General features: G+C 54.9%; 7 protein-coding genes across 7 annotated transcripts; 3 read left to right on the forward strand and 4 right to left on the reverse strand.

The window, feature by feature from the left end:
• Window positions 1-1,876: 1,876 nt before the first annotated feature.
• On the forward strand, window positions 1,877-2,374 carry ISF_06275 (hypothetical protein; the record flags this gene model as incomplete). Its single annotated transcript, XM_018849879.1, has 1 exon — window positions 1,877-2,374. The coding sequence occupies one exon, from the start codon at window positions 1,877-1,879 to the stop codon at window positions 2,372-2,374; it is 498 nt and encodes a 165-aa protein (XP_018702856.1).
• Window positions 2,375-2,828: 454 nt separating this feature from the next.
• On the reverse strand, window positions 2,829-4,770 carry ISF_06276 (hypothetical protein; the record flags this gene model as incomplete). Its single annotated transcript, XM_018849880.1, has 2 exons — window positions 2,829-4,401; window positions 4,469-4,770. The coding sequence occupies 2 exons, from the start codon at window positions 4,768-4,770 to the stop codon at window positions 2,829-2,831; spliced, it is 1,875 nt and encodes a 624-aa protein (XP_018702857.1).
• A 3,540-nt stretch (window positions 4,771-8,310) lies between these two features.
• Window positions 8,311-9,975, reverse strand: ISF_06277 (lysine (K)-specific demethylase 4B; the record flags this gene model as incomplete). The annotated part of the gene is made up of 1 exon (XM_018849881.1): window positions 8,311-9,975. One exon carries the CDS (start codon window positions 9,973-9,975, stop codon window positions 8,311-8,313), a length of 1,665 nt encoding a protein of 554 aa, XP_018702858.1.
• Window positions 9,976-11,180: 1,205 nt separating this feature from the next.
• ISF_06278 (hypothetical protein) lies at window positions 11,181-13,447 on the reverse strand (the record flags this gene model as incomplete). The annotated part of the gene is made up of 2 exons (XM_018849882.1): window positions 11,181-12,416; window positions 12,479-13,447. 2 exons carry the CDS (start codon window positions 13,445-13,447, stop codon window positions 11,181-11,183), a joined length of 2,205 nt encoding a protein of 734 aa, XP_018702859.1.
• A 3,264-nt stretch (window positions 13,448-16,711) lies between these two features.
• ISF_06279 (protein SSU72) lies at window positions 16,712-17,528 on the reverse strand (the record flags this gene model as incomplete). Its single annotated transcript, XM_018849883.1, has 2 exons — window positions 16,712-17,369; window positions 17,425-17,528. 2 exons carry the CDS (start codon window positions 17,526-17,528, stop codon window positions 16,712-16,714), a joined length of 762 nt encoding a protein of 253 aa, XP_018702860.1.
• Window positions 17,529-21,018: 3,490 nt separating this feature from the next.
• ISF_06280 (RING finger domain-containing protein) lies at window positions 21,019-22,548 on the forward strand (the record flags this gene model as incomplete). Its single annotated transcript, XM_018849884.1, has 1 exon — window positions 21,019-22,548. The coding sequence occupies one exon, from the start codon at window positions 21,019-21,021 to the stop codon at window positions 22,546-22,548; it is 1,530 nt and encodes a 509-aa protein (XP_018702861.1).
• Window positions 22,549-23,222: 674 nt separating this feature from the next.
• ISF_06281 (NADH-cytochrome b5 reductase) lies at window positions 23,223-24,504 on the forward strand (the record flags this gene model as incomplete). The annotated part of the gene is made up of 3 exons (XM_018849885.1): window positions 23,223-23,267; window positions 23,427-23,853; window positions 23,936-24,504. The coding sequence occupies 3 exons, from the start codon at window positions 23,223-23,225 to the stop codon at window positions 24,502-24,504; spliced, it is 1,041 nt and encodes a 346-aa protein (XP_018702862.1).
• Between the last annotated feature and the right edge of the window lie 86 nt (window positions 24,505-24,590).

Below are 24,590 nucleotides of genomic sequence, written 5' to 3' on the forward strand. Positions count from 1 at the left end.
AGCGTACCCAAGTATCACCAGTACAGCGGCTTCTCCGAGGCCGCAAGTCAAACAACTAGAGACGGTGCTTATGGGATTGTCGTCTTTACGTAAATGAAGAGGGCAGCCGCCGATCGCTGATGCCGGCGCCGTTACAGCCAGCCACCTGCCATTAGCGGAAGGTCTATTTCTGAAATGTCAGAAATGCCCGGCTAGTTATCAGTTGACGTCGCATCGGGTCGCCCATCAGATGCCCCTAGTCCCACACCTTGGCTACCCCCCTCCCCCCCCCCTACTAATCCTTCTCCACGATCCCCCAGATGCCAAGAATTGGCCCAATGACGGTAATAATAGCCGGCGATGAGACTGGGCAGGTTGAGGGTCGCAGTCGATGAGAAGTCGTGATTCGTGATCATGTCATGCGGAGGGATGGCTCTTGCAGAAACATTACAATAACTATGGGGTATAGTTTAGTCAACTATACAAAACCCCCTTTCTGGGTTATTAAACAACAAAATAGGGTCTGTCTCAAGTCAAATAAACACGTTTTACCTTGCTGGACAAACCAAGACAAATCAAGGCAGCAAGCAGCTGATGATCAACGCAACGTCGCCACTTTCCAGCGGGGATGCTATTTACCAGCATGAACTTGCAACCCCCCTATCTTCGCTTGACAAGGTTGACACCATCAAATTACGTCGGGGTCATTCATTCATTCGCTCAGCAACCAACCCTCCGTTTACGGAAGCTCAAGTTGGCCCTCGCGGACAGCGATCGACAACGTTGCCGTCTACCACCCAACACCAGCGGGCTAAGCGGTTGAACCGAGCAAGCCAGGGGCGGAACCAAGTCGCGACCGGGGAAAACCACGGCGTCGGAACGCTTCCGCTCAGAGGCGGCGGTTGCGCGCGAGATTGCACGATGCCAAGAAGGGAATGTCGATTTGTGGCTTGCCGAGGGCATGTCTTGGCCAGATAGTGCGACAGGGCGGTGCCCGGGTTGTCGGCAGGGCTGAGCAAGACGAAGACTCTCGTCTGCCAGGTACAGGGTTAAAGTTGATATCTCTATCAAAAAATGGCATGATGAATCATGTTTTACGTACAGGTTATAGATTGTATTATGGACCAACACAACGGCCAACTCGGGAATGTGCTTTCTACCAGAATTGTATCATTCACTGATGATACCACAACGGCTGATGGCGGTCAGTTACATATTGTCAAGGAAATTATTAATATGCCGTCTAATATATTGTTCGGCATTTACTAGTTATTCATCCGTTTCTGATACATATGTTTTGAAGGTCTTACCGCGGAAGCTCGGCCAAAGAGCTTCGCCCAGTCCCTGTGCTCGTGGCGACCACCATAGCAGAGCGCAACTATTCCGACACTCGTTTCAAAGCCGAATCTGACCGCAAGCTTTTGGGCGACTTGTAGAGTGCATTCATCAATTTCCCCTGATCCCGGCGGAGTTCTGTTTGCGGTGCAATCCCACAAAAGTCATCCTCCCTCCCTCCCTCTCTCGCCGCCGACGCCTACCTGCCCCCAAAAGAACAACAAAAGAACGATGGTGACTTGCCCCGTTCTTCTCGCAGTTTGCCCTCCCAGACGAAGGCCTGATCTCTATGTTCCATTGACCGTGGCGGATGAATGCTACCCAAGCACGCTATACCAAACACACATTCTCCAACAGACAAAGCGACAACGCAGACAAAAAAAGCGCAACGTAAACGCAAAAGAAGTAGCATAAATCCAATGCTGTCATTGCCAAACTGAATTACCCTGTCAACCAGGAGGAAGTTCTTCCTCTTCTTCTGCTTCTCTCCCTTACTTCGCTTTTAAAAAGACAGAAATATCGCAACGGAAAATATGCAGCTACACATCACCACCCTCCAACCATGACCACCACCACCACCACCATGCTCAGCCTCCCCCTCGTCCCCCGATCCCCTTCCCGCGCTGTTCTGCAGATCCTCCTCTGCGCGCTCCTCCTCCGCGCCCGCCCCGACCTCCTCCCTCCATGGCACCATATCCTCCCCATCCTCCTCCTCCTCCTCCTCCTCCTTGCCATCGCCATCAGCATCCTCCTTGCACACCGCCACCCCTCCTCCTTTCCTCCTCTCCTCCTCCTCCTAGAAGACCCTACCCCCTCTACCCCGCCACCGTCACCGCCACCGCCACCGCAATGGAAGTGGGCGATGCCCGGCTCGCCTCTCTGCAGGCTCGCCGCCGCACGTCTCCAGCCGTGCACGCGCGCACTCGCCGAAGCTCTCCGGCGCGCCGCCGCAGCTCTCCGCGCCGGGGTGCTGTTCTGCGTCGCCGCCGGGGTGCACGCGCTCGCGGGGCGTGTGCGCGGCGTTGATCCTGGCGGTTCGGCTTCTGGGAGTCCTGGCTGATGAGGCACGGCGCACGGCCGCCCGCCCGCTGCGGACGGGTCGGTCGCGTCTCCGCGAGGTGCGGAGCGCTCACCGGCAGTTGGGCCGCGACGTTGGCGTGGCCGCGGCGACGACTGCCGGGAAGAGTGCGCGGCAGCTCGTCTGGGTGTGCCTCTTTGTGGCGCACTTTCTCGTCTTTACTCTCGGCCTAACCATTGTGTTTCCCGGGCTGTGCGCGTACGGACTCATGGTATCATTTGTTCATTTACTACTTAGTCACGGCGCGACCACTCTCGCCAGCGATGTCGCGTCGTTCCTCGGCCTGTAAAACCTACGCCCCGACGCCGCAGATAGCCAGCCAGCAGCGCATCCCTCCCGAGCAAGACCATCCGTTCATGGGTATCACCAGGCCGTAACAGTACTTTATAGACAATATACAAACAACTTCAATATATATACTCATCCCCACCTCGTCCTACCCAGCGACTCGTCTGACCCACAGCGTCGTCGGTTCGTATACAGCTTCTTTGTTCTGTCGCTTGTAGGCCCGATGGAGCATAAGACCGAGCTCATGCTCCTCGCGTTGAACTTCCGCCAGTTCGGTTTTCAGGGCGTCAATCTTTTTTCGCTCCATTCCTCGCTTCCTTTGCACTTCGTAGCTGTCGAGGAGATTGTCCGTGGGAATGAGTTCCGTCATCTGCTTGACGCATTTGTTGATGTTCATTCGCCGGTTAGACAAGCTATCGAGCTGGGCAGTAAGATGAGCGATTCTGTCGCTTGCCGAAACCTCGGGCGGGGCAGGCGGCAGCGGTTTGCTTATGGACGAGAATGAGGCCCGCCGGGGCGTGACGATCGCGCCGTCAGCTCGAGAGTCGCTGGGCTTATTGGTGCTCTTGGCAGAGGCAGATGTCTCGGGCCGGGACACCAAAGCGCTTCGCTTGGCAGAGGGAGCATCCAAGACGGACCTTAGGCGTTCATTCGTAGGCAGCGGTCCGCCAAAAGGAGAGCCCAGCAGATTTGATTCCACACCAGTAGCCGGAGAGCTCTCAACAGACGTCATCCCAACTGTAGTGGTGGCATAGGTTGTCGTGCTAAATCTTGACGGGGGCTGTATCCAAGAGTCGCCCCCCGCCTGCTGAATAGGAGTCGGGCTTTCGGGTGTAAGCGGGTTGGGGATATCATTGTCATTAATAGGGCTGGATGCTAGCGGATGTGCATGATCGGTGTTTCTGATGTGTGCGCCCGGAGGTGGTTTGCGTTTGATTGTGATACTCTGGCCTGGGGAATACTGCGGCGAGGCGCGGGCTGCGGCGTTATCGTACCGGTCCTGATGGGGTGGTGAAGGATACACGTCGGGGCGAGGTTCGCTAGCATCCATATCGTACTGTGCACGAGGAGACTGCGTGGAAATACTGCCAGCCTTTCTGTGCGTTTTCGCAGAGATGAATTTGCGCATGGTAGCGCCAGGGCCGCTGGTTCCATCCATGCCTGGGCTACCCATATGCGACAGCCGGGAGCGGAAGCCGCCCTTCGGGGTGTTTCGTTTACCAATATTGTTGGAAAGAGATAAAGGCGGGACACTTAGGTCATCCTGCAAGGCGCTGACTTGTCGTTCGCGGCCACTGGCGCCGTGCCAGGGCGGCCGTGTATCGAGCGGCATGGCCTGTCTACCAGCTTGCTTTGAGCGCATGCCAAAGGACGAGTCTCGCTCAGGAATGATCGTCTGCTGCGGTGGTCGCTGCATTGGCGCGCTGGGTGCCTGCCTTTGCGGCGGCAGCTGAGGACGCCATGAAGCGTTTTCGTCTTTGACAGGCTTCCTATGCGATAGTTCTTGGTGATAGGCCGGCGCTTGGTCTATGCCGGAGGCTCGGACCGGGCCATGGCGAGACACCGAAGGCAGGCCGCACTGGGTGTCGGGAATGTGACGGTAATGAGGTGTCTCGGCAGGAGGCGTCAGATCTCGCGGATTGCCCTTGATGACTTGAACAATTTTCTCCAACGACGCGTCCGATTCGTCGTCGACGGGTGAGACAATCTCAGGTTGGGGGCTAAAATTGAATGCCCGTGTTAGTAGTGGTGGTTGGCTCGCAACGTGTACGTGTTGTTTGTACTCACGCTACGCGCCAGGAAGCGATTTCGGGAGAGCTGGGAGGGGAGACGGGCTGGATGGCCAGCGAGGGCGCCATGGCGAGAGCGCCGGAACCGTGTCGAATAGTGGTGGGAGAGGCGTCGTCGGGATCACTGCTGTCGTCGAGGCTGTAGCGGGAAGAAGAGCGGGCAGGCGCAACGGCCGTGTGGTAGCGAAGCTGTTGGAGGCGGCGCGGGTTGCGAGGAGGAGGCTTCAGTTCGGGAGAGGAGGGAGGACTGATGGGGTGATCGAGGGGAGAGGAATACGAGCTGTTTTGAGGAAGAGCCATGTTAGCAGAAGCGGACGTTGGTGGGTTGTGGTCAATGAGTGGTGGTAAGACGAGCGCGAGTGGGCTGTGTGGCTGTGATGGTGACGAGGCTTGGGTCTGTGTCCAGCTGGCCGTGACTAGGCAGAAGCAGTGGCATATGAGGCGGGGATGACGGGAGCGAGAAGATGCAGGAGATGAGGACGAGGCAAATTTGTGTATTGTGGAAGAAGGGAGTTTGGCGCGCGCAAACGGAGACGATGAGTTGTTGATGTGGTGGTTAGACGGGTAGCTGTAAGTAAGACAGGGAGGGCAGTTAGTACGAGGTAGTAGCGAGACAACTTACTCTGGGGGGTAAAGAGACTGGGGTACAGCTTTGCCGTTGAGAATGCGATATTTGTGTGTAACGTCTGTGTCTATGGTGATGCCGAAGGCACTGAGGGGATTATGGCGGTCGAAATTGCGGTTGAGGTCGAACTGGGAGCGTGAATGTGAAGACGAGAGGGAGGAGTATGCCTTGTGATGGTTATAATTAGCAGCGGCAGCTTCGGCCCTGCTGGGTAAGGAAGAAGAAGCAGCAGCGCCAGTTGAAGCGCAGCAATGGCGGGGCCAAAGTAGGAGGGATGTGGTGGAAGCCGACGCTGAAGAATGGTGCGGGCAGCTAAAAGAGCCGCTAACAGGGGAGCCTCTCGAACTGCATCGGGCAGGCCAAGGCCTGGCTCTGCGACGGTCCCACATTTTGGGCTGCAAGATGTCCCAAGGCCCCCTGCAATGAAAGCAACAAGACCCCTGTTATAAAGGCTGGAAAGCGTTCGTCAGTTCTTCCATTGTCGGCCACTTATTTTTAGCCAAGCTTACCAGTAACCCTTTCAGAGAGGTCCCTTTGTACTTGTGTCGTTTACAGTGTGTACCCTGGTACTACTGTAGATGACGCAGGGGCACGCCACGCGACAACTTGCCTCGTCTCTGACGCACCGTTGCCAGATGGCTGGCTCCTCGTCGATTCTTGGACCTCCGTATTTTGGGGGCCGGTTTTTTTTTTTTTCCCTTCTCGAGGAAACGATCCCCTGCCCTGTACTTGGGATGACTGGGAAACCAAACAACCTTGCCAGAGTTGGTAACCCGGAGCTGGAGCCCCCCCGGTTCCCTTCGTCGTGTTCGTCTCGGTCTGTTTGGTAGGCTCACGACTCCTCGCCCAGGTTGCCGTGTCGTCGTATCTGAGAGACCTTCTGAACCCAGGTAGTGGTCCAGAGAGCGATGGTCGAGTTCTGGTGTGACGCCAGTAAAATTGTCAGCAGATCGCGGTGTCTGAGTCGGCTGGGCAAATGCCGATGCTGGATGAGACGTGGTATAGGTATCGAATCTTGTATGGCGCCAATAGTACCGACTCGGGAAGCTCAAATCAACAAAACAGGGAGGATGATCGGAGGGGAGGAGACACGAAAAAGAATTACACATCCTCTTCACGGCAGCCACCCTCATCTTTATTGCCCAACGGGCTTCCCACCCTGGCCAGGTAAAAGTATAACCCACGTCTCAAGCGCCGCAAACACCACCCTCCTGGTCCTCCTCGTCCCTCTCACCTCCTTCACCTGGGTCTCGTTTCTGGGCCGCCTCGCATCATGTTTAACAAAAAAAAAAAGAAATGGTCCTGACGCCTGCCAGGATTACTGTGGTGCCACGTTGGAAGCCCATGAACCAGACAGACACACAGACGCCGACTTGGCTTTGCACTGCAGGTCCCGCTCTTCACGTCTGATACAAAGGGCCCGCCGCTTCTTCTCGACAGCAAGGAGGGAAGCAAAGCGATAACTAGCAAGAGTAAAAAATAAATAAAAACAAATAAAAATAAAAAAGGTCCGAGAGCATGCCATCCAGCCATTCATCATGCCATCACGCACTCCATCCTCTCGGGCCGCAATCACGGCCGCCCGCTGGCGGTCGTCTCCTCCTCATCGGGCCCCCCTCCCCCCAACACGGAGGCAGTCGCCGTTGCAGGACCGTTTCAGCGCCTCGCCCGCGCACAAAGGATTGGTCCAGCGTCGCCCAAGACAGACCGCCACGCCCAAAAGAGGGGGGTCACCACGACACGTTTATCTATTACCGAGAAAGCACTTGTGCTTTCTTTTTTCTGATCCGGTAATTAGTAGTACTACCTGGTCGTTCCGTCCCGCCTGCGTCTGACCTGCTTAGCCGCGGTCAAGAGGAAGGTGCTACCTTTACATATGGGTACTTGGTCTCCTGGCAATAACCAACAAGACAGCTGCAGGAGCATCGCTGGCCACTTGATTCCATCTCGCATGCATCTGCTGATGTACATACACTTATCAGTTTCAAGCCATTGTTGCTCCAAGCGAAAGGGGGGAGAGCAGCACGCACCACTGATCTTCGAGCCAAAATAGAAACACCCTCTTTATGAGCTGCTTTTGCGCTGGATTCCATCGGCAAGCCTGTTGACGTCAACTTTGCCCGCGGCTCTCCAGTCAGCCCGCACCCCCCTCTCTGCAAGTGTCTTGATTAATCATGCCATGTATCAATATCACCTTCGGTCGATGGAGCAGGGGTAAACCCGGTGATCGCTAAGAGAGACTTCGTTTTGTTTCATACCCACCGCCGTTCTTATCGATTTAGGCTTTTACAGAGCAGAGCACAAGGTGTGACCCCCCATCTCGGCTTTGTCTAGTGCGTGTCAGTATTTGAGATGCATAGATGTTGATCCGGTGACCGCAGCTCTGCTTCCTACCTGGAAATTTTCCGCGGCCCATTTGCAGTGACCATGCACATGGCTTTTACCGGCAGCGGCAGCATCCGAGCCCAACGACCGCTAACCAACGAATGAATAAGAGAGTATGCACGTGTCGGGTATCCAAGGCTTCTCAGGTACCGTAAGTTTTGGCATCTTGATGGAGCGAGAGTGCCAGGAAGATGGTCTCTCCTTATGACGGGCCCTACCCTGGAGGGGGGGCCGTGACTGCGATGGCCCCTGGCCTCGCTTGACATCGGTTAAGATGTCTGCGCTCGACTTTGGCGCGAAGAGGACATCTACTTCCCCAGGCCTAACAAGTTCTTTGTGCGAAATCCCCCGTCTGCAAAACACGGCTAGCCCTCGCGCCTCCAGGGGTCGAATTTATCTTGAGGAGCTTCGTCCACATACACCCACCCAACGTACCCAAGGCCTTGCCTGAAACTAAATTTCCCGGTCCTGTTCAAGTACAAGTGAGACAAGCAAATTAAGCTAGTCCTTCGACTGCTTCTAAACCTAATCGATGATTCTATTTCATCATTGCAAAGAGGTATTTCCATCCCTTCTATGACGCCAAAGTAAACAAAATACAGTAATGGAGAAACAGAGTAAGAAACATTGCCCACGCAATCCCATTTGCTTCCACCTGTAATGGAAAGCCCTCATGAATTGACAAGCAACGGCAACACATATAAATATACAGAAAAAAAGCGCTCATAATCCCTCTCATAAGTTCTTATGTCATTTGAGCCCAACTCCAACAGCCCAGAAAACACGCAATATCATAATCCGTATTTCTCTCCACAACGACGCCGCAGCAGTCAATCCTCGACCTTGACCCGCTTCGGTTCCATCACTTGTATAAAGTCGTCTGCCTCCATATCGTCCGATCGTCGTTTCGCTTCAGCAACCGCGGGCGTGTCCTCACTCTCATGCTCGCACACCGCTTCTGCTCGCTCGTCCTGCAGCGCGCACAAGTCTAGCCTCTCCTCGCCGTCCGCGAGCGGGCGCAGGTATTCGGGCGGAATGGCAGTCAGGAGCTGGCAGTGCGCCGCGCACGGCTTGTAAGTCTCCGTGCTCCACTCGTTGTCGGCGTAGTTTTTCGCCTCGGCGAGGGTATACCCCGTGCTGTACCCCTCATGGTACGCGTCCGGCAGGACGACAATCGTCTCGCCGGGCCGCTGGTCGACGATGCGGTAGGGGATACCAAGCTTTTCCAGCTTCTCAGGGAAGAAGAACTCGGCGCGGTGCCGCATGAATTGCGAGCAGCCGTCGGTCCCGCGACCCAGGGCCCGCTCAGCCAAGTCAATCGCCGTGCACGGGACCACGATCCAGATCTTGCGCCCGCGGTAGAGGTGATTTAGGGATAGCAGTCGGTAGTCTTCCGCGTGGATCTGGAAGGTGGCGCCGAATTGCGGCGCCGACTCGTATACGTACGGCGTGTGGATGCCGGGGATCACGGCTTTGGTGTGGTCCAGCATATCGCCCCGGAGCGGGTGGATGGGGCTCCAGTCCGCAGGGACGCCGGCTGCGCGGCGCTGCTCACTATTCCAGGCGGGCACGTCCGGGCGGTACCGTACATTGCGCATCTGCCTACCCATGTTCTTGCGGAAAATGGTCTTGAGCGTCTTGAGCGTCGCTTCAACCGACTCAGTCGGCTCCGCGTCCACGTCCTCTGGGGTGTAAAACTCACCCTCCGACCTAATCGTGCTTAGTTGCCAAAATGTCGTGCGACGAATTTGCTTCGCCTTGTAGGCATTGGCTGGCAGTGTCTGAGTGGGCTTGCGCGGCAGCGGGCGGCGCAGATCGGCCGGCAGTTTGAGCTTGAAGCACCCATCATCGCATGCACCGAGCTTCCGCGCAAACGCCAGCAGCGCGGGGAAGTCATCCCACTGGGCGGCCGTGGGACAGAGTCGGATCAGGCGATGGCCCGAGGACTCGTCATAGTCGTATGCAAACTCTTCCGTATCACTGATATCGCTGAGAGGCGTGGCCGGAGCGTAATCTTTTTCGGCGCACTGTTGCAGGGGTGACGAAAATTCCGGGCGCGGAGAGTTCATGTCGGAGCTGGTAGCGGTGATGGCCGAATTCGGCGGCTCTAGTAAGATGGTGGCGGGTGGTGGGGGAGTTGTTGAGATGGTTGGTGTGGTGTCGGTAGCGACTTCTGTTGAATCTGCATTCTTGACCACTTCCTCATTATTGGCCTCTTGGACTGTGTTTTCGCACGCAGCTGCGACGGAGGGGGCGACAGTGTCGCTAGTGAGGGCGTTCATGCTCTCCTCGGTCGAGGTTGCACTGTCGACGTCTTGGTTTGCAAAAGCGGTTGTACTGGCGGTCGCGGTCGCTATCGGCAACGGTTCCTGTGTCTCCATAACAGGGAACTTGACCAAATCGACAACATCGTCGTCGCTGTTGCCATCTTGCTCGTACGCCTCGGCGAAAGTCTCTGGGCGCGCAGCTGGCCACTCCAGTATCGCAGTGGCCATCGCAACTCCAAATGCGCCCGCTATTGCTTTGTCCACGGGTAGGCTTTGTATATGTAGCGTATGAAATATTAAAGAGCCAGGGATCCGTGAGCGTCGAAGGATGAGCCAGACTATGCGAGGCTCTCAGGCGTCGGAACAACGAGTAAGAAGAAAAGAAGGTCGGTGACCGAGTCGTGGCTGGCGCCAAAGTCAAACAAAGAAGCGAGAGAGCGGGTGACAAGGCAGGCAGGTCTCGGTGTCGGGCGGCGCTTCCCAGAAATGGGGGTGAATGGGCGTTTGGGTGATGTTTCGGGAGATGCGCGCACGTTGACGAGGATAAATCAGATGAAGAACGAGAGTACAGAGAAGAGGGCCAAGAAATCAAGAAGTAGTCGCAACGACTTGTCAAGGTTTTACATCGTTCTAAGTGGCTGCCAGATTGGTTGCCAAGTTGCGGCCGAAGAGCGTCCAAGCCAAAAGCCAAAAAAGCCAAAAAAGCCAAAAAAGGCCATTAGTAGAGACACCGATGCATTCAAGTGACTAGAAGAAGTGGGGGTGGGTCCATCTTGTCCTCCGCCAGCCTCGTCTGGGTCTCTCCACTTGCTTCCCTCTAACAAGGTCATGAGCGTCATCTTCACTCCGCAAGCCCGTCCAGGGGCCCTCTGATCCCTTCACAATCGCAAACCGTAAAAACTTCAATAGGACTGCCATTGTTAGAAATTCAAAATAGCATATCGAAAAAGCAAAAGCCGTTCGCTCAATTCAACAAGGTTCACGAGACATGGCCGCAAGACGCACACGTCTCGCAGCCACCCTTCTCTCCCGCGACGAATAAAGAAGAAAAAACCCCCTAAAAAGTAATTATACAAATAGACTCGCCCGCACAGTAAACTTCCCAAGCTCTCTCACGCCTTGGGATGCAACCCGATAAAAAACGCCAGCTCCAGGTCCTTCTATCCCAGCACGCCGTCCGCGGTGCCCTTTCTAGTGTCCCTGTCGTTTGTATGCAAATGTCGTAAGGCATTTAGTTCTTCCTTCAACCTCGCTCCCCAAATATTATAATAATGACCGTCCGTGGCTCTGCCATCCCAGGCTAAACGAAGCAAAACATAATAATTTCAGCAGTTCGTGATACGGGCTTCCGTTCCCGCATCCGAGGGGTATCAACAACGCGCGTTTCGTCTTCCACCGGCTGTTTGGAAATGCTGCTACAAGTCTCGTCCAGCTTAGTAGCCGTCGTACGTCTTGTACCCGTCATCTCGGCCGTTGCTGGCACGCCCGTAGCCGTTCGTCATGCCATTGGCACCGTTCCGCCCATACGGGTCAATCGATTCTCGTGGCGAGTTGATGGGACTGTACGCAGACGACTCAGCGCTCGCACGTATGCCCCCTAGCCCTTGAAACGGCGGTGGTGCTGGTAATGAGTTTTGTGAAGATCCCGTGTGTAAAGTGCTGCGAGGCGAAAAGAAGCTCGCCGAATCCACGGGCGTTATCGACCCGTCATCATCGTCTTCTAGCTCTCCCGCCGGCGTCGGACGAATCTTGCAAACGCGGAGAAGTTCGACAATAGCCGCCGTCAGGTGAGACGCGGCAGCATCCACCAGCGAGACCGGCGAGATACCCGCCCCGGAAGCAAAGTTCTTGGTAGCTGTGATAAGATTGTTGGCTGTCGCAGAAACCCTGGCCTTGAGTTTAGCCTGTTGTTGTACTAACTGTTCGTCGTGTCGTGCTACGCCGTCGGCGTCTCTCGTAATCCGCCGCACGCTAACCACGACAGCCTTCATCGCATCAATCGTCTTCTCCGGGTTGTCTCTGCGCGCCGACTGAAGCAGCTCATCGACGGAAATTTGATATTTGGTGACGTTGACGTCCTTAACAAGGCCATTGTCGTCGCCAAAGCCGTTTTCACGGATCAGCCGCGCGCCTTCACTATCATCAGTCAAGCCGAGCGATGAAGAGCGTAGACTGCGGAGCTGTGTTTTTGTACGGGCATATCGGTTTCGCCATTCTTTGACTTCGGCCTCGAGCGATTCGACGTTTCGTTCCAGCTCAACTTGCTTTTCATACCGTGCCTGGCTCTGCTCAGAGAGTGTGCGCATCTCACGGAGGAACTCTTGTGCCTCTTGACGGACCTCTTCGGTGACGCGTTGCTGCCGATCAAGCGAGTTGCGTAACTCCTCATTCTCAATCTCCAGGTCTCCACCCCCGCGTATGCTGCCCGAATTGCGCTCCATATCTTCTAACCTTGATTGTAAGTCGCGGGTTTCGCGGGCATGACTGTCCTGTAGCCTGCCCAGCTCTTGCTTCATCGAATGATTTCGGGTCTCGGCCTCAGCTAGCTTGTCCGCCCATTCCTGCTTTTCTTGTAAGTTGTCGTCCCTTTTCTGGCTTTCCATGTCAGAAAGCTTCTCTCGTAGCTCTCGAAGTTGTACTTCATAGTCCTCAATGAGTTTTCGGTCGGCCTAAGAGTGAGCCTGTTAGCATCGAGCGGATACTGTACTGCACAAACTGCGTCGCAACTTACTTCTGACGTGCCCTCACCGTCATCCTCCTCGAGCATGATACTTTTATTGGGAATTATTGTATTATTCTGGTTAAGTTGCTTAGGCAGGGGTCGGTTGTAGTCGCCGTTGCTGAGACCTGGGGACGGGGGAACGCCGTATGGGTCTGGGGGTGGCGGGCCGCCTCTCATGGAGCTTGCGTCGGACGGACGGCGACTCTGACCTCTGGGCGGGAAACCACCACCATTCACGGGGGTACCGGTGCGACCGCCGCTGCGGTTGGACATGGCGCTGTTCCCACGGGGAATGTCACCTCCCACAAACCGGGGGAATCGCCGCTCAAGCTCGGAAAAGACATCAGCGGCCAGGTCTCGGAATCGAGGGTGGCCGAGGGATGAGAGCCGTTGCCGGGCCTGGTTTCGTTTCGGATGAAACGCCTTTTCGGGAAGCAGGAAGGCGGGCGGGCGGTTGGGAGCGTTTTTGGGGATGCGAGCGGAGGCTTGCCTGCGCATCAGCTCGTCGAAGACATCGGTACTCAGCTCGAAGAACTGAACAGAGGAGAGTCGCAGGAGCTTATCGCGCGCCTTGTTGGGCTGCTGCTTCGCGGCCGAGTCACGCGAGTTGAGGAAGACACGGAGGGTAAGGTAGTGCTCGTGGAGGACGCCCTCGTCAATGGGCCTTTGCTGGTCGTCGGGGCCGCCTCTTGGGCCGCCGTTGGGAGGACCAGCATCGCTCCTGGCGTACATGTTGGTGCCGCTGGACGAACGGCCGACCGAGGGAGGCGGAGAAGGGCCGCCGGTGCTCCTAGGACCGCCGGGGAAACCGTTGATGCTCATGTTGCCGTTGGAGCCGCCCGAATGGGGGGGCGAGGCGAGGTTGCCGCGACTATTAGGATAAGGACCGTCGGGACCGGGAGGATATTTCGACATGGACCATTCGTTTCCACCTACAGAAATCGGAGAGAGCGGCGCATTGCGACCAACGGCGCTCATGATCGTGAGGGGGGGGTTGCGGAGGGTGTTTGGAGGAGAGAAGGGAAAAGGACCGTGGGCGGTGTCTTGCTTGGTTCCAGGAGTCAAACAATAGCGGCAGGCACGCCGGCACGGGGGACGGGGGGCGCAGGTGGGCGTGTGTTTTGGGAGGTCTTTTGAGCTGACAGTAGGGGTACCTTGGGCGCTGCGGGACCACTGAGCATTTGGCCAGGATAGGGCTGTAGGCCGGTGCTTGGGGGGCTGTTAGCAGCGTCTTTCACAAGCTGCTTACAGTAGTTGTGCCGTGTGGCAGCTGTTGGCAGTGGGGCAACTCGCTCCTGCCGTGTTACCCCCTTGTCTCCTTGCCTTGTGTGTGTTCGGGGACTGAGTCCTGGGATCCTCAAGGGAGGATGACTTGTTATTGATTGATACTTTGGCCTCCCTGGGAGTCGGATGCCACTTAATTCCACTGTTCGTTGTCGAGTGCTGATGAATGCCTCGTTGTTGCGCCGGTAGGCAGTAGATGAATCCTCCGACCAGCCGCCCACGCTGCTGAAGTTGGACTGGTGCAGTATCTGGCTTAGTACGGCGAGAATAGACCGCAGCAATTCTGGCATCTAGTTACTGGCGGACTATATACTTCAATCTTGCTGTCTGTCGCCCTGAAAATCTATTCAAGAGCCTACTGCTCGGAAACGCAACGGAATCTAACGGAAAGCTTACAGTGGCTCGAAATCCAAGAAACACAGCGTAGCCCGCACCACTGACACAAAGGCCAAACGTGGAACTCATTTGATCTCGTGTGCTTGTTCCACGCGAGAGGGCAGATGGTGATCAATGATGAGCGAAAAAGCGGCTGTCGCCGGCCATGATCACTACTTCTTGTCGTCGTCGTCGTCGTCGATGAAGTAATAATGCTAGTTACTGGTGACTAACTAACTAGTTAGTACTTGGCAGTAGGACTCTGCGACAAGGACAATACAGCTAACTTGGTGTCTACTTTGGTTTGAAACGGCTGCCGCAAGGGGGCGTGTGTGGACTTGCGCGGTGGATTTGGGCAAATAGCAAAGACACGGAACAGAACAAAGACACGGGTTAGAACAAATGAACAAGAAACGGGAAATGAGCTGTAGTTGGCAATTTCTGAGCGCCCACAACTCGATGGGGAGGACCAGGCCGGGGGTGACGATTCCAAGGAGATTTGGTAGATAAATATGGCGATAAGTGGATTTTGCTATTGGGGAGGGTGTGCTCGCTCTTTGCAAAGGATAATTGGGGTGATGATGGTGAAGAAGTTGCCGAAATCAGCGTCGTTGGGGCCGGACTCCAGACAATTATTAGTACGGAGTACAATGAAAGAAAATAGTTGCGTATGTATTATTACCTACTGGTTGTCATTGGGGTCCCGTGGTCATCGCATGCATGATCAAGAACACAACTGAGGGCGCGTAGCGAGATGATCAAAGTTCGCTAACTTGTTATGACTACCACCAGTCTGATTCAGTATTGTCGTTACCGAATTCTGCGTCTGGATCCTTGTCTAACTAGCTGCATCGCCACAGGTAGCAAACAACTGACAACTTTTATACCCAGCCTACGAGTTGCCATATCAGAACATGACAAGGTTTGAAAAGAGAGAACAATCTCACTGCTTACCCGCGCTGCATTCGGCACTTGATAAATGCTCGCTGCTGTGACGAGTCTCGTGATCACAACACCACCCTTTTTCGCAAACTCGCTCCCTTCCATCCATCCATCCATCCATCATCCACCACTCACGCAACGCCGTGAAATTATCTGGTGGCTTGTCCCTTTCTCCCCTGAAAGAGCCCACCTAAAGTCCCCCCCTGATTTGCTCACTTTGTCCACCAATGGCTGCTGGCCAAGTCCACGCTAGATTAGCGGCGACCTCTCCTCCGAGATGCGCCCTGGGTAGCGGGTCTAGGCTTCCTTCGTTTTTCTTCTTTGCTCAGCTCTCTTTCCTCGCCCAATTCCGGTTCCTTTCTCCTGCAAGTGAACAGAGAGATGGATGGTTCGGTTACATTGGTGGTGTGGAACCTCTACAAGCCACCTGCCTTTTCTCTTCATCACCGCAGAACAATCCGACCATTCACCATCTCGTCTCATTGCCATTCTACTGGTAGCTTGTCGTTACCAGCGCGCTTGTCTCCGCCGTTCTTCTTCTGGAGCCGGTAATCCCGCCGGCCAATTTTCACGGCCAAGCTTTTAACTTTCCGGCGTCGCTTCCGTTACTGATTCGGAGTAGCAATTGCCAATTGTTCACTCAGTCCTTTTCCCTCCCGCAGTTTCAACGTTTCAACACAACGGTAAAACAATAACTGAGAAAAAGAAAAAGCTTGACTGTTTAACCCGCTTACTTTAGACCTAAACCTTCTTAAACGGGGATCCATGACCGACCGGCTTCTAGCCCGTTTTACATGTTGCATGTATACTGTATTAGCGGGCCAGCATTTCCGCAGCGCAACGTTCGACATCGGTATGCTCGCATTTTTAAAGTGACAATCAGCCCCAGGCTCATACATAGCCCTATCTATACCTTGCCTATAAAACGTTGGATGGTGATTTCACACCCTTGTTCGCGGCGGCTCCCAGAGCGTCGAGGAGACAAAGGAAGATGGAGCAAAACGAGAGAGAGCGAGAGAGAGAGGGAAAGTTGAAGTGGCCTAACCGTCCCACCTGTGAGGTCGTCCAAACGCGCCAAGACTTGCGTCAATAAACCGCATGTGCGAATTATTCCAGTGCTAATAACCGAAGCTCCTCCATATTTGTACGGACTGCTCGCCAGGCCGAGTGCCGTGGAGGACGGCGGCCCTTGCATGGTCGTGAAACATGTCTCGAGATTCTTCCTTGCAGCTCTGCCCTGCCTAGCTACAGCAATCTAACGAGAACATCACAGACCTCACTTATTCCAATCACACCTGCCCAGTCTCTTGAACGTATTTCTTTCTCGGCGTCTTCCTTACCTTTTTTTTTCTTTTTCCATCTTAGGCTCACAATGCGCGATCCTAGCGTGAATCAATCGACGGCGAGGTCAAGGTCTGCATATACGAGGTCGCGGCTCCGCATAGGCTCCCGTTTTTATGGCGCCCGGATCGTCTTATGCACGGCCGGTCGAGGATCTTGGCTACAAGCAGCTATATGCTACCACGAATGGCTTCTTCAACTCCCCTCGAATTGCTCGTGTAATGCGGTAATCTAGTTATACAGCTGGTCGTCACATCATTACCAATGAAACCACAATGCACAGCACTTCGCTGTTCAAGACTAGAACCAGGCCAGTGTCCAGGTACATGGCAGATTTGGCCATCTCTCTTGCCAAGCGGCAAGAATATCCGGTACGCGCTCGTCAAATGCGGCACGGCTCGCGGCACCGCCCAAGTCGAAGGCGCTGGTTCCAACAGCTTCGCACTCCTCCCTGGCGGCTGCATTAAGCGAGTTGGCAAGATCCAAAATGCCCTGGCCGCCAATGTGCGCCTCTTCATGGTTATCTTTAATTTCGACATTGATGACATGAACTGGTCGGTTCAGTGGCGAGCCTCTGTTCATGAGGTCATCTACGACGGCGTCCCAGCAGCGCTCCTCGCAAGTGAAGACAACATCAACTACGCCGCCTTCACTGCCTTCGCTGCCCCGGTCGGTTGTGTGCTTGAGACGAGGAACGCCAATGGCCCAATCCTGCCAGCGCTCTGGTCCCCACTTCACCCCGCGATTTCTCGAGAGCATATTTAGGATTCCGTTGTTCTTATACAATCTGGAGTCCTTGGATTCGAGTTCCTTGTACATGCTATCGTACGACGTCTTGTTGAACTGATAGACGTTGGGCTGGGTAATGGTCGGTCCAGGAAGACGCACAAGCGAGCCCGTACCGAAAGAGATGACAGGATAGTTGGCTTGGGATAGTCGTAGATGGGCTTCCATGGATCTAGCATTCGTTAGACTAAGCTGCAGCCACATGGGTATACGAGGAGGCAACATACCGGTTCTGGTTACTGGCACAGACGGTGCAGAACTTGAGTTTGAAGTCGCCGGGACCACTATCTGTGCCATTGGCGGCAGGCGCCCCGTTGGCTGTGGCCGCCATGTTGGTATGGTATCGCGGTTCGTCGCGCCTGGAGAATTGTACGGACAGGGTCGCTGCCAGGGGGCGAGGACGACACTGTGCGCCAGCGGTTAGTTGGAATGCTCGGTAGAAACAAGGCACGACACAAGGTTGAAGAACGAGTATCCCATCAGTGGTAAGTTGTTTGCGTATAAAGTGTCTATCCACATGCAAGCTTCAGACAGCTCCAATAATTGAAATCATCACGGAATTGGGCAGGAGCATCAATGGCGGCTTCTTACCTGGCTCAGTAGAGTTTACGTCATAAGATGGATGAGAGTATACCGTCGTTCCACCAGCTCAACCGGTGGTATGTGACGATGACATTCTTGGAAAACGAGAGAAGCATGTGCGATGTAAATTTGCAACGCGTGGAAAAGGCGAGACAGTTGTTGTGGGAGCTGGAGTGGGGGCGATGGTTAAATATCGGCTGGTAATGCAGACAGGCCGGTCGTGACCTTGCCTGCCACCGTCATTGGGTTCTGCGATCCTCCAACCCTATGCTACCCTTTGTTACTGCCAGCTTTGGAGGAGGCAACCTGGATAGCTTTGGGGCGGGCTTGAATTTCGAAATTTCGACAGCAATTGACCAAAGCTGAGGGTTTGAAGTCGCGCGCAAAATGCCAGCTCCGACCCAGGGGATCTCAGGCACGTTCGCGCGGAAAGCCCGCTCAACAGCGAACCGATATTCACGACTATGAGAAAGATATATTGATCTCTCCGTTGAGCGTCCTGAGGTGCTCTGGGCTCGGTTTTCTCAATCTCAATGAAGGTTTTTTTTACTTGGCCGAGAAAGGATTAAGCAGTCCAGCGGCCATCTATCTGCACGGCGGCTGACCAATGAGGTGTGGCAAGAATGTCTGTGTGTAGGGTAGGTACATTAACTACCGTTACCAGACGCCCTAGGTACGCGCTTCAGGTCACGCCGGCGACAGCGCGGCAGAGCGAATCAGAGAATAGAAGCCGGGAAAGCGACATATACGTACCTAAATTACATTTCTTCGTTAGAATTAGGCGGCACGTAGGTAAGGTTACCTAGAAGTTACTATGGTAGGTAATACGGGGAACTGGATTATAACCTAGTTGTGTAGAAGTGAAGTGGCCTGAATCACAGCCTGTTGCTTTCTGGAAACTCGTCCTTGATTGATTTTTGACACATTCATCACGGGTTGAGATTCTGCTGTCTAGCTTTAGAGTCAAATCTTATGCTGTTGGTGAAGAGAGGATAGCGGCTATGGCTTCATGTGAGCGAGTATGGCCGAGTGACTTTCAATCTATGCATTTGTACAGATTATTTATGACTGGCCTCCAACACGGCCTCGCACGTGGCGCCGCCGGGATTAGCACTTTACAGCCCTGCTCGGCGGTTTCATGATCCCAGCTCCGTGGCGGCAGCCGTCGGCTACACATCGCAGGGTTCTGTCGACGCCGGAAGTCTTGGCCGTGACCACATGCCATGAAAGGATACCAAGTTCGTCCGGCGGCAGAAGATCCCTGGTTCTTGTCAGTCCCCCTGATAATCATAATTAATGTAACTAGTTGGTCGTTTGGGCAGATTGCTGTTATGCGTCTATTTGTATTCACGGCTGGGTGGGCTTTGGGCCGCAATGTGCCAATGTGGAAATTGTGAGGCATTCTCAGCCTCAAGTATTCGCGTCTTTTACGAACTTATCCGTGTTATGAATGCAAACATGTCGTACCACGTTGGACGCTGACGTGTGCGCAAGATTCTATTTTTGTCTGCAACCCGGGCCGGGCTCGGGTAATGCGAGCAAGCACCTTTACTAGGTACATACATACATACATATGTAAACAGGTACATACATAGGTACATACTGTACATACATACATAAGTAATTCGCCTTCTAACCCCACTGGATAGTTGGCGTTTCTGGCTTACCAGCATTGAAAGATTGGAGGGGCTGCTGGTCTCCTTGTATTCTTATTATTATAGCAACTGGTCTTTTTTCCACCTCTGAATGATTGGTGTAATAAATAGTTTTGCCAGACAGCAGCCTTGCTGATCGTATGCCAGGGGACGCTGGAGGGCTTGCACCTCCCTACCTGGGTTAGGCAGGGTCCAGTGCATTGTACCTGCTACCTATGTAGGTACTTTTCTACCTACGGAGTATTTACCTATTAACGACCTCAGGAAAATATTCAGGTACATGGCTGCAATCGGCCGGTCATGACCGATCTGTTGGTGACGAGTCGCAAGGGATGGAAACAAGGCGTGTGCACAAAGAGGAGTTCTTTGCCTGAGCGGCCGGCCCTGGTCACCCGGAGATGGCTGATTTTGTTGCTGGTATTTTCCGTGGTTTTGGATGCGCCCAAGCGCCATCTGGGGCTGGATAGTTTTATAATTCATGCCGAAACATCCTCACCTTGCACTGGTTACCTAGGTATCCGTATTTAGCTTTGGTAAATGTCAGTCTAACCTGGTACGGAGCAGGCAGCGATCTTGTTGGGGCTGCTCACCACGAGGCAGGTGTGCCTTCGACTGCTGATATAGCCCGTCAACACACTCGACGCCTTAACCTGAGTCGCATCCTGCATCAACCAATACACAAATGCAAGTTATACTTGGTGGTTATACTGCATGCCTTCCCCTTCTCCTCCTCCTCCTCCTCCCTCCCTCCTTTCTTCCATGACTGGCCTGTTCCCTCCAACCACTCTGGGCTCTGATTGGCGGCCGTGGCCCTTTTTAGCGCCAGCTTCCAGCTAGCACAATGGCAACCCCAGTCGGCGGGCCAGCCTGGGCCAACCTGCCTGCTAAAATAAAGTACTCAGGTACTGTAACAGCTCTTCAGTTTAGCACCTCAGCAAGGCACCGGCTTCCCCTCCACATCTTCTCCTCTTCTTCCTCCTCCTACTCTAATTTTCTCCCCTGCGCCCAAGCCTTTCTTCATCTCACCACGCGCCCTCCTTTTCATTGCTGCCAAGCGCGAACAGGGCCTTGCCAAACACAACCCTTCCTCTCGTCTCTCTCTCCTTGTCCTGGGCCACGCCGACCCCAGGTCGCAGTCGCAGCCGTGTGCTCTTGTCGCCTTGCCCGCCCCTACCTACCCCACGCTCACGCCTGCGCCTCTTCTCCAGCCGCTGCGAAGTTGCCTACTACCTCCAACCTGCCGACTACCAAGGTTGCGCCAACCGCTGGCCAGAATCAGCAATCTCCGTCGCCCGTCTCTCATACTCACCGACTGCACATAGACGGAATCACCAGCAAGGTCATCGAACGGCCTCTCCTCCCGACTCTCCTCGCAGTGCGGCTTGTTTGTTTCCCTCCACAACCTGCCCACCTCCCGACCACCATCTGCTTCATCCCATCACGGCACCGCCGCCCCGTTGCGACCGCTGCCCGCGTCGTACTTACCAAGCACAAGCACCTAGCGCACAACCAGCGTCAACTACAACTGCTGGTGCGCGGTCCGCCTGTCAAGGCGCCCGTCCACCTGCCCTTATCCGCGACGGTATGACAACAACAGCGCCTACGTCGGTCACTTCTACCCCTTCGACCTCTTCTGCCAACGACGCCTCTCCCGCCTCGTCCAAGGCCAACACCTCGGCCCTGCCTCCGCTCACCACGACCACACCCACCGCACGCCGATCAACCCTCTCCCGCCCAATGTCGCACGTATCAAGGAACCGCCTGTCCCAGTTCTCCACGGGCTCTGTCCCATCCAAGTCGAGGCCAGAGTCGAATGCCTTTCCGCTCTTCCCTTCCACTCTGTCATACACCCTTGTGCGCGATTTCGCGTACCCATATACAAATCCCCTCCATTACGGCCCACCTCCAGAACCTTCCGGGCCCCCCTCAGGATGGACAACTCCTGCTAGCGAGAGTCGCAGACTCTCGGACCCCCCGGTCGCGTGGGATCATCGCCTTTCTTCTCAGTTCTGGGGCTCTGACAGATTCTCACGGGCCCATGACATCCCTCCCATCCACTGCAGTGATGGCGGCCCTCCATACAGCGAAGACGAAGACCTACAGAGCCCCGTGGTCGCCACTCGACACCGCAAACACAAGTCTACAGCGTCTGCGAGCGGTGCACGCCGCAGCCAAATTCTCAACCCTTCCAACTACGACAGTGAGAGGGGCTACTACGTTGGTACTAGCGGGGATGGCCATGAGAAGTATTATGTGAACCAGGGAGGGGAAGCCAATGGCCCTGGCGGCGAGTTTGTCACGTATCCTCCCGATCAATCACGGCATAGCCGTGCTTATCACTACGATCAGACTGGTCGTCCCCGCGACGAGTATGATGTCTCCGAGAATGCCAGCTCGCCTGCATCATCTGGCTTCCACGATGCGGACCAGTCTCGCTATTCACGGGATTACCAATTCACCATCACCTCACCCGATGAGGAATTTCACGGTAAAGCCGTTGCTCTTTTTGACTTTGCGCGTGAGAACGAAAATGAACTTCCTCTTGTGGAGGGCCAGATTATCTGGGTCTCGTACCGACATGGCCAGGGCTGGCTGGTGGCCGAAGACCCAAAGACACAGGAGAGTGGTCTGGTACCCGAGGAGTATGTGCGGCTACTGCGTGATATTGAAGGTGGAATGAATAGTCTCACGGGCAATCTTAACGATTCCATGGGCTCCGGAAACGACGCTAGCACCCCGACACAGGCTGAGCACTTCAGCCATAGCCAGCCCACAGGCACGGGCGGCGGCAGCGGCGGCACAAATGGATACCACCAACCCGTCGTATCCATGTTCTCTACCTCGAGTAAAGATCTCAACCCTTATCCAACTGAACAACTGGGCATTCATGCTGGGCAAGCCCCACCACAAGTTGTGCATTACCATGGCCAACGCGGCGGCAGCCAGACAAGCACACCAACAATTAACCAATCACAAGATACGCCCACTCTTCCCAAAGAGAATGATGACGGACTCTCAAAGGAGGATAGGCGATCATCCCGACAGGCTGCTAGAAATTCCAAGACTGTTGCTGCACCAAGGGATGAAGAACGCATCCGCTCGCAGCACCGATGAGGCGAGCTTGGCAGCCTATCATCATGAAAGCAACCACAACCAATATTATAACTGCACCTCAATGGATACACCAAGGGCATAGCTTTACTCCGACGGCTGGTCTCCACCGTTCAGCAAAAAGCTATCTGCAAGTCCGCTGAGATGGCGCAACACAAGTGACGAGACACAGGTCGGCTCCAAGACACTGAGATGACAACTGCCGATGTAGCATCATCGCCAGAATGAAACTTGCAATTGCACTTATGGACTGGGAGAGGCCCGGTCATCCTCAAGTCGGCTGTTTTTAGATGATTATCTGCCCGCAGCCGGTGGTACAGGATATGCATGCCCCATGGAGTAAGCAAATAGGCAATGCTCAGCTGCCTACCTAAACAGTCTAGAATTAAATCCAATAGACTATATTCCACCGTTGGATACCAAAACAAACCCCCCCCCCGGTTCAACTATCATGACAAACATCCCTTTGTGTACTCGGACTCGTTCAAGTAGAGGGAGTTGCTGTGCATCGTTATCACGTGCATGGCGTAATCTGCACCTGGTGGGGAGCTCACAGCGGTTGCTACGCTGTGTTACGTCAAGACACTCCCGGTAGCTCCCGCAACATTACGTCTCTGCAAACACGGTTGTTCTCGAGGACCAATTGCACACCGTTCAACCTCAAAAATCTATCAAAAATGTTTGCACGATCTGCTTTCCGCGCGGCTCAGCCGCTTAGAATGGTATGTGTTGTTATTTTCCTCTTGCGCATAATACAATTGGGACATATGCCCTGTTGCTCTCGTTTTGGGCGCACCCCCGTCCAGAATTGATTTCAAAGCAGAACCTTAACCAATTCTAAGCCGCACTCTTCGCCGCAAGACCACTAACAACCATCGCAGCACGCCCGCCGCTTCGCGACCGAGACCGGCCCTTCTGCCGCCCAGCAGGCCGCTAAGCCGGCCGCCGCCGCGCCCAAGGCTGCTCCCGCCCCCCCTCCCGCTGGCGGCGGCGGCGGCAGCAACGTCATCGCCTATGTCTTCGGCGCAGCGGCCCTGGGCGGCGGCTACTACTACTACAGCACCCAGGCCGGCGCCGCTCCCAAGCAGCCGGCCAAGCCAGCCTTCACCGGCGGCGATCAGGGCTTCCTGCCGCTCAAGCTGGCCGAGGTCATCGACGTCAACCACAACACCAAGCGCTTCCGCTTCGAGCTCCCCGAGAAGGACATGGTGCCCGGCCTCCCCATTGCCAGTGCCGTCCTGACAAAGTACAAGGGCGAAAACGATGCCAAGGCTACCCTGCGTCCTTATACCCCCATCAATGACGAGAGTACGTGAGACAGAAGTTCCCTCGCTCTTCGCCTACCAGCCCGATCCCCTGCTAACTTTGCCGTCTTCTTTTCCCTCGCCAGATGAGCCCGGCTACGTCGAGCTCCTCGTCAAGCAGTACCCCGGCGGCCCCATGAGCACCCACATCCACAACCTGCAGCCCGGCCAGACGCTCGACATCAAGGGCCCTCTGCCCAAGTACGAGTGGGCCGAGAACAAGCACGATCACATCGGCCTGATCGCCGGCGGTACCGGCATCACGCCCATGTTCCAGCTCGCGCGCGGCATCTTCCAAAACGCCAACGACAAGACCAAGGTGACGGTCGTGTTCGGCAACGTCAGCAAGGAGGACATCCTGCTCAAGAAGGAGCTCGAGGAGCTTGAGAACACGTACCCGCAGCGCTTCCGCGCCTTCTACGTCCTCGACAAGGCGCCCAAGGAGTGGCAGGGCAACACGGGATTCATCACCCAGGAGCTGCTCAAGACGGTGCTGCCGGAGCCCAAGAGCGACAACATCAAGATCTTTGTCTGCGGCCCGCCGGGTCTGATGAAGGCCATCTCTGGCGCCAAGGTCAGCCCCAAGGACCAGGGCGAGCTGTCGGGCGCCCTGCAGGAGCTGGGCTACAGCAAGGACCAGGTTTACAAGTTCTAAGCAAGACTGAGGGACTCGTTAACGTTAGAATTGTGCACTTTTTAGAATTGTAAGATTTAGATGGAAAATACACGGCATTCTGTTTA

This window comes from Cordyceps fumosorosea (assembly GCF_001636725.1).
Source record: "Cordyceps fumosorosea ARSEF 2679 chromosome Unknown scaffold_16, whole genome shotgun sequence".
NCBI lineage: Eukaryota > Fungi > Ascomycota > Sordariomycetes > Hypocreales > Cordycipitaceae > Cordyceps > Cordyceps fumosorosea.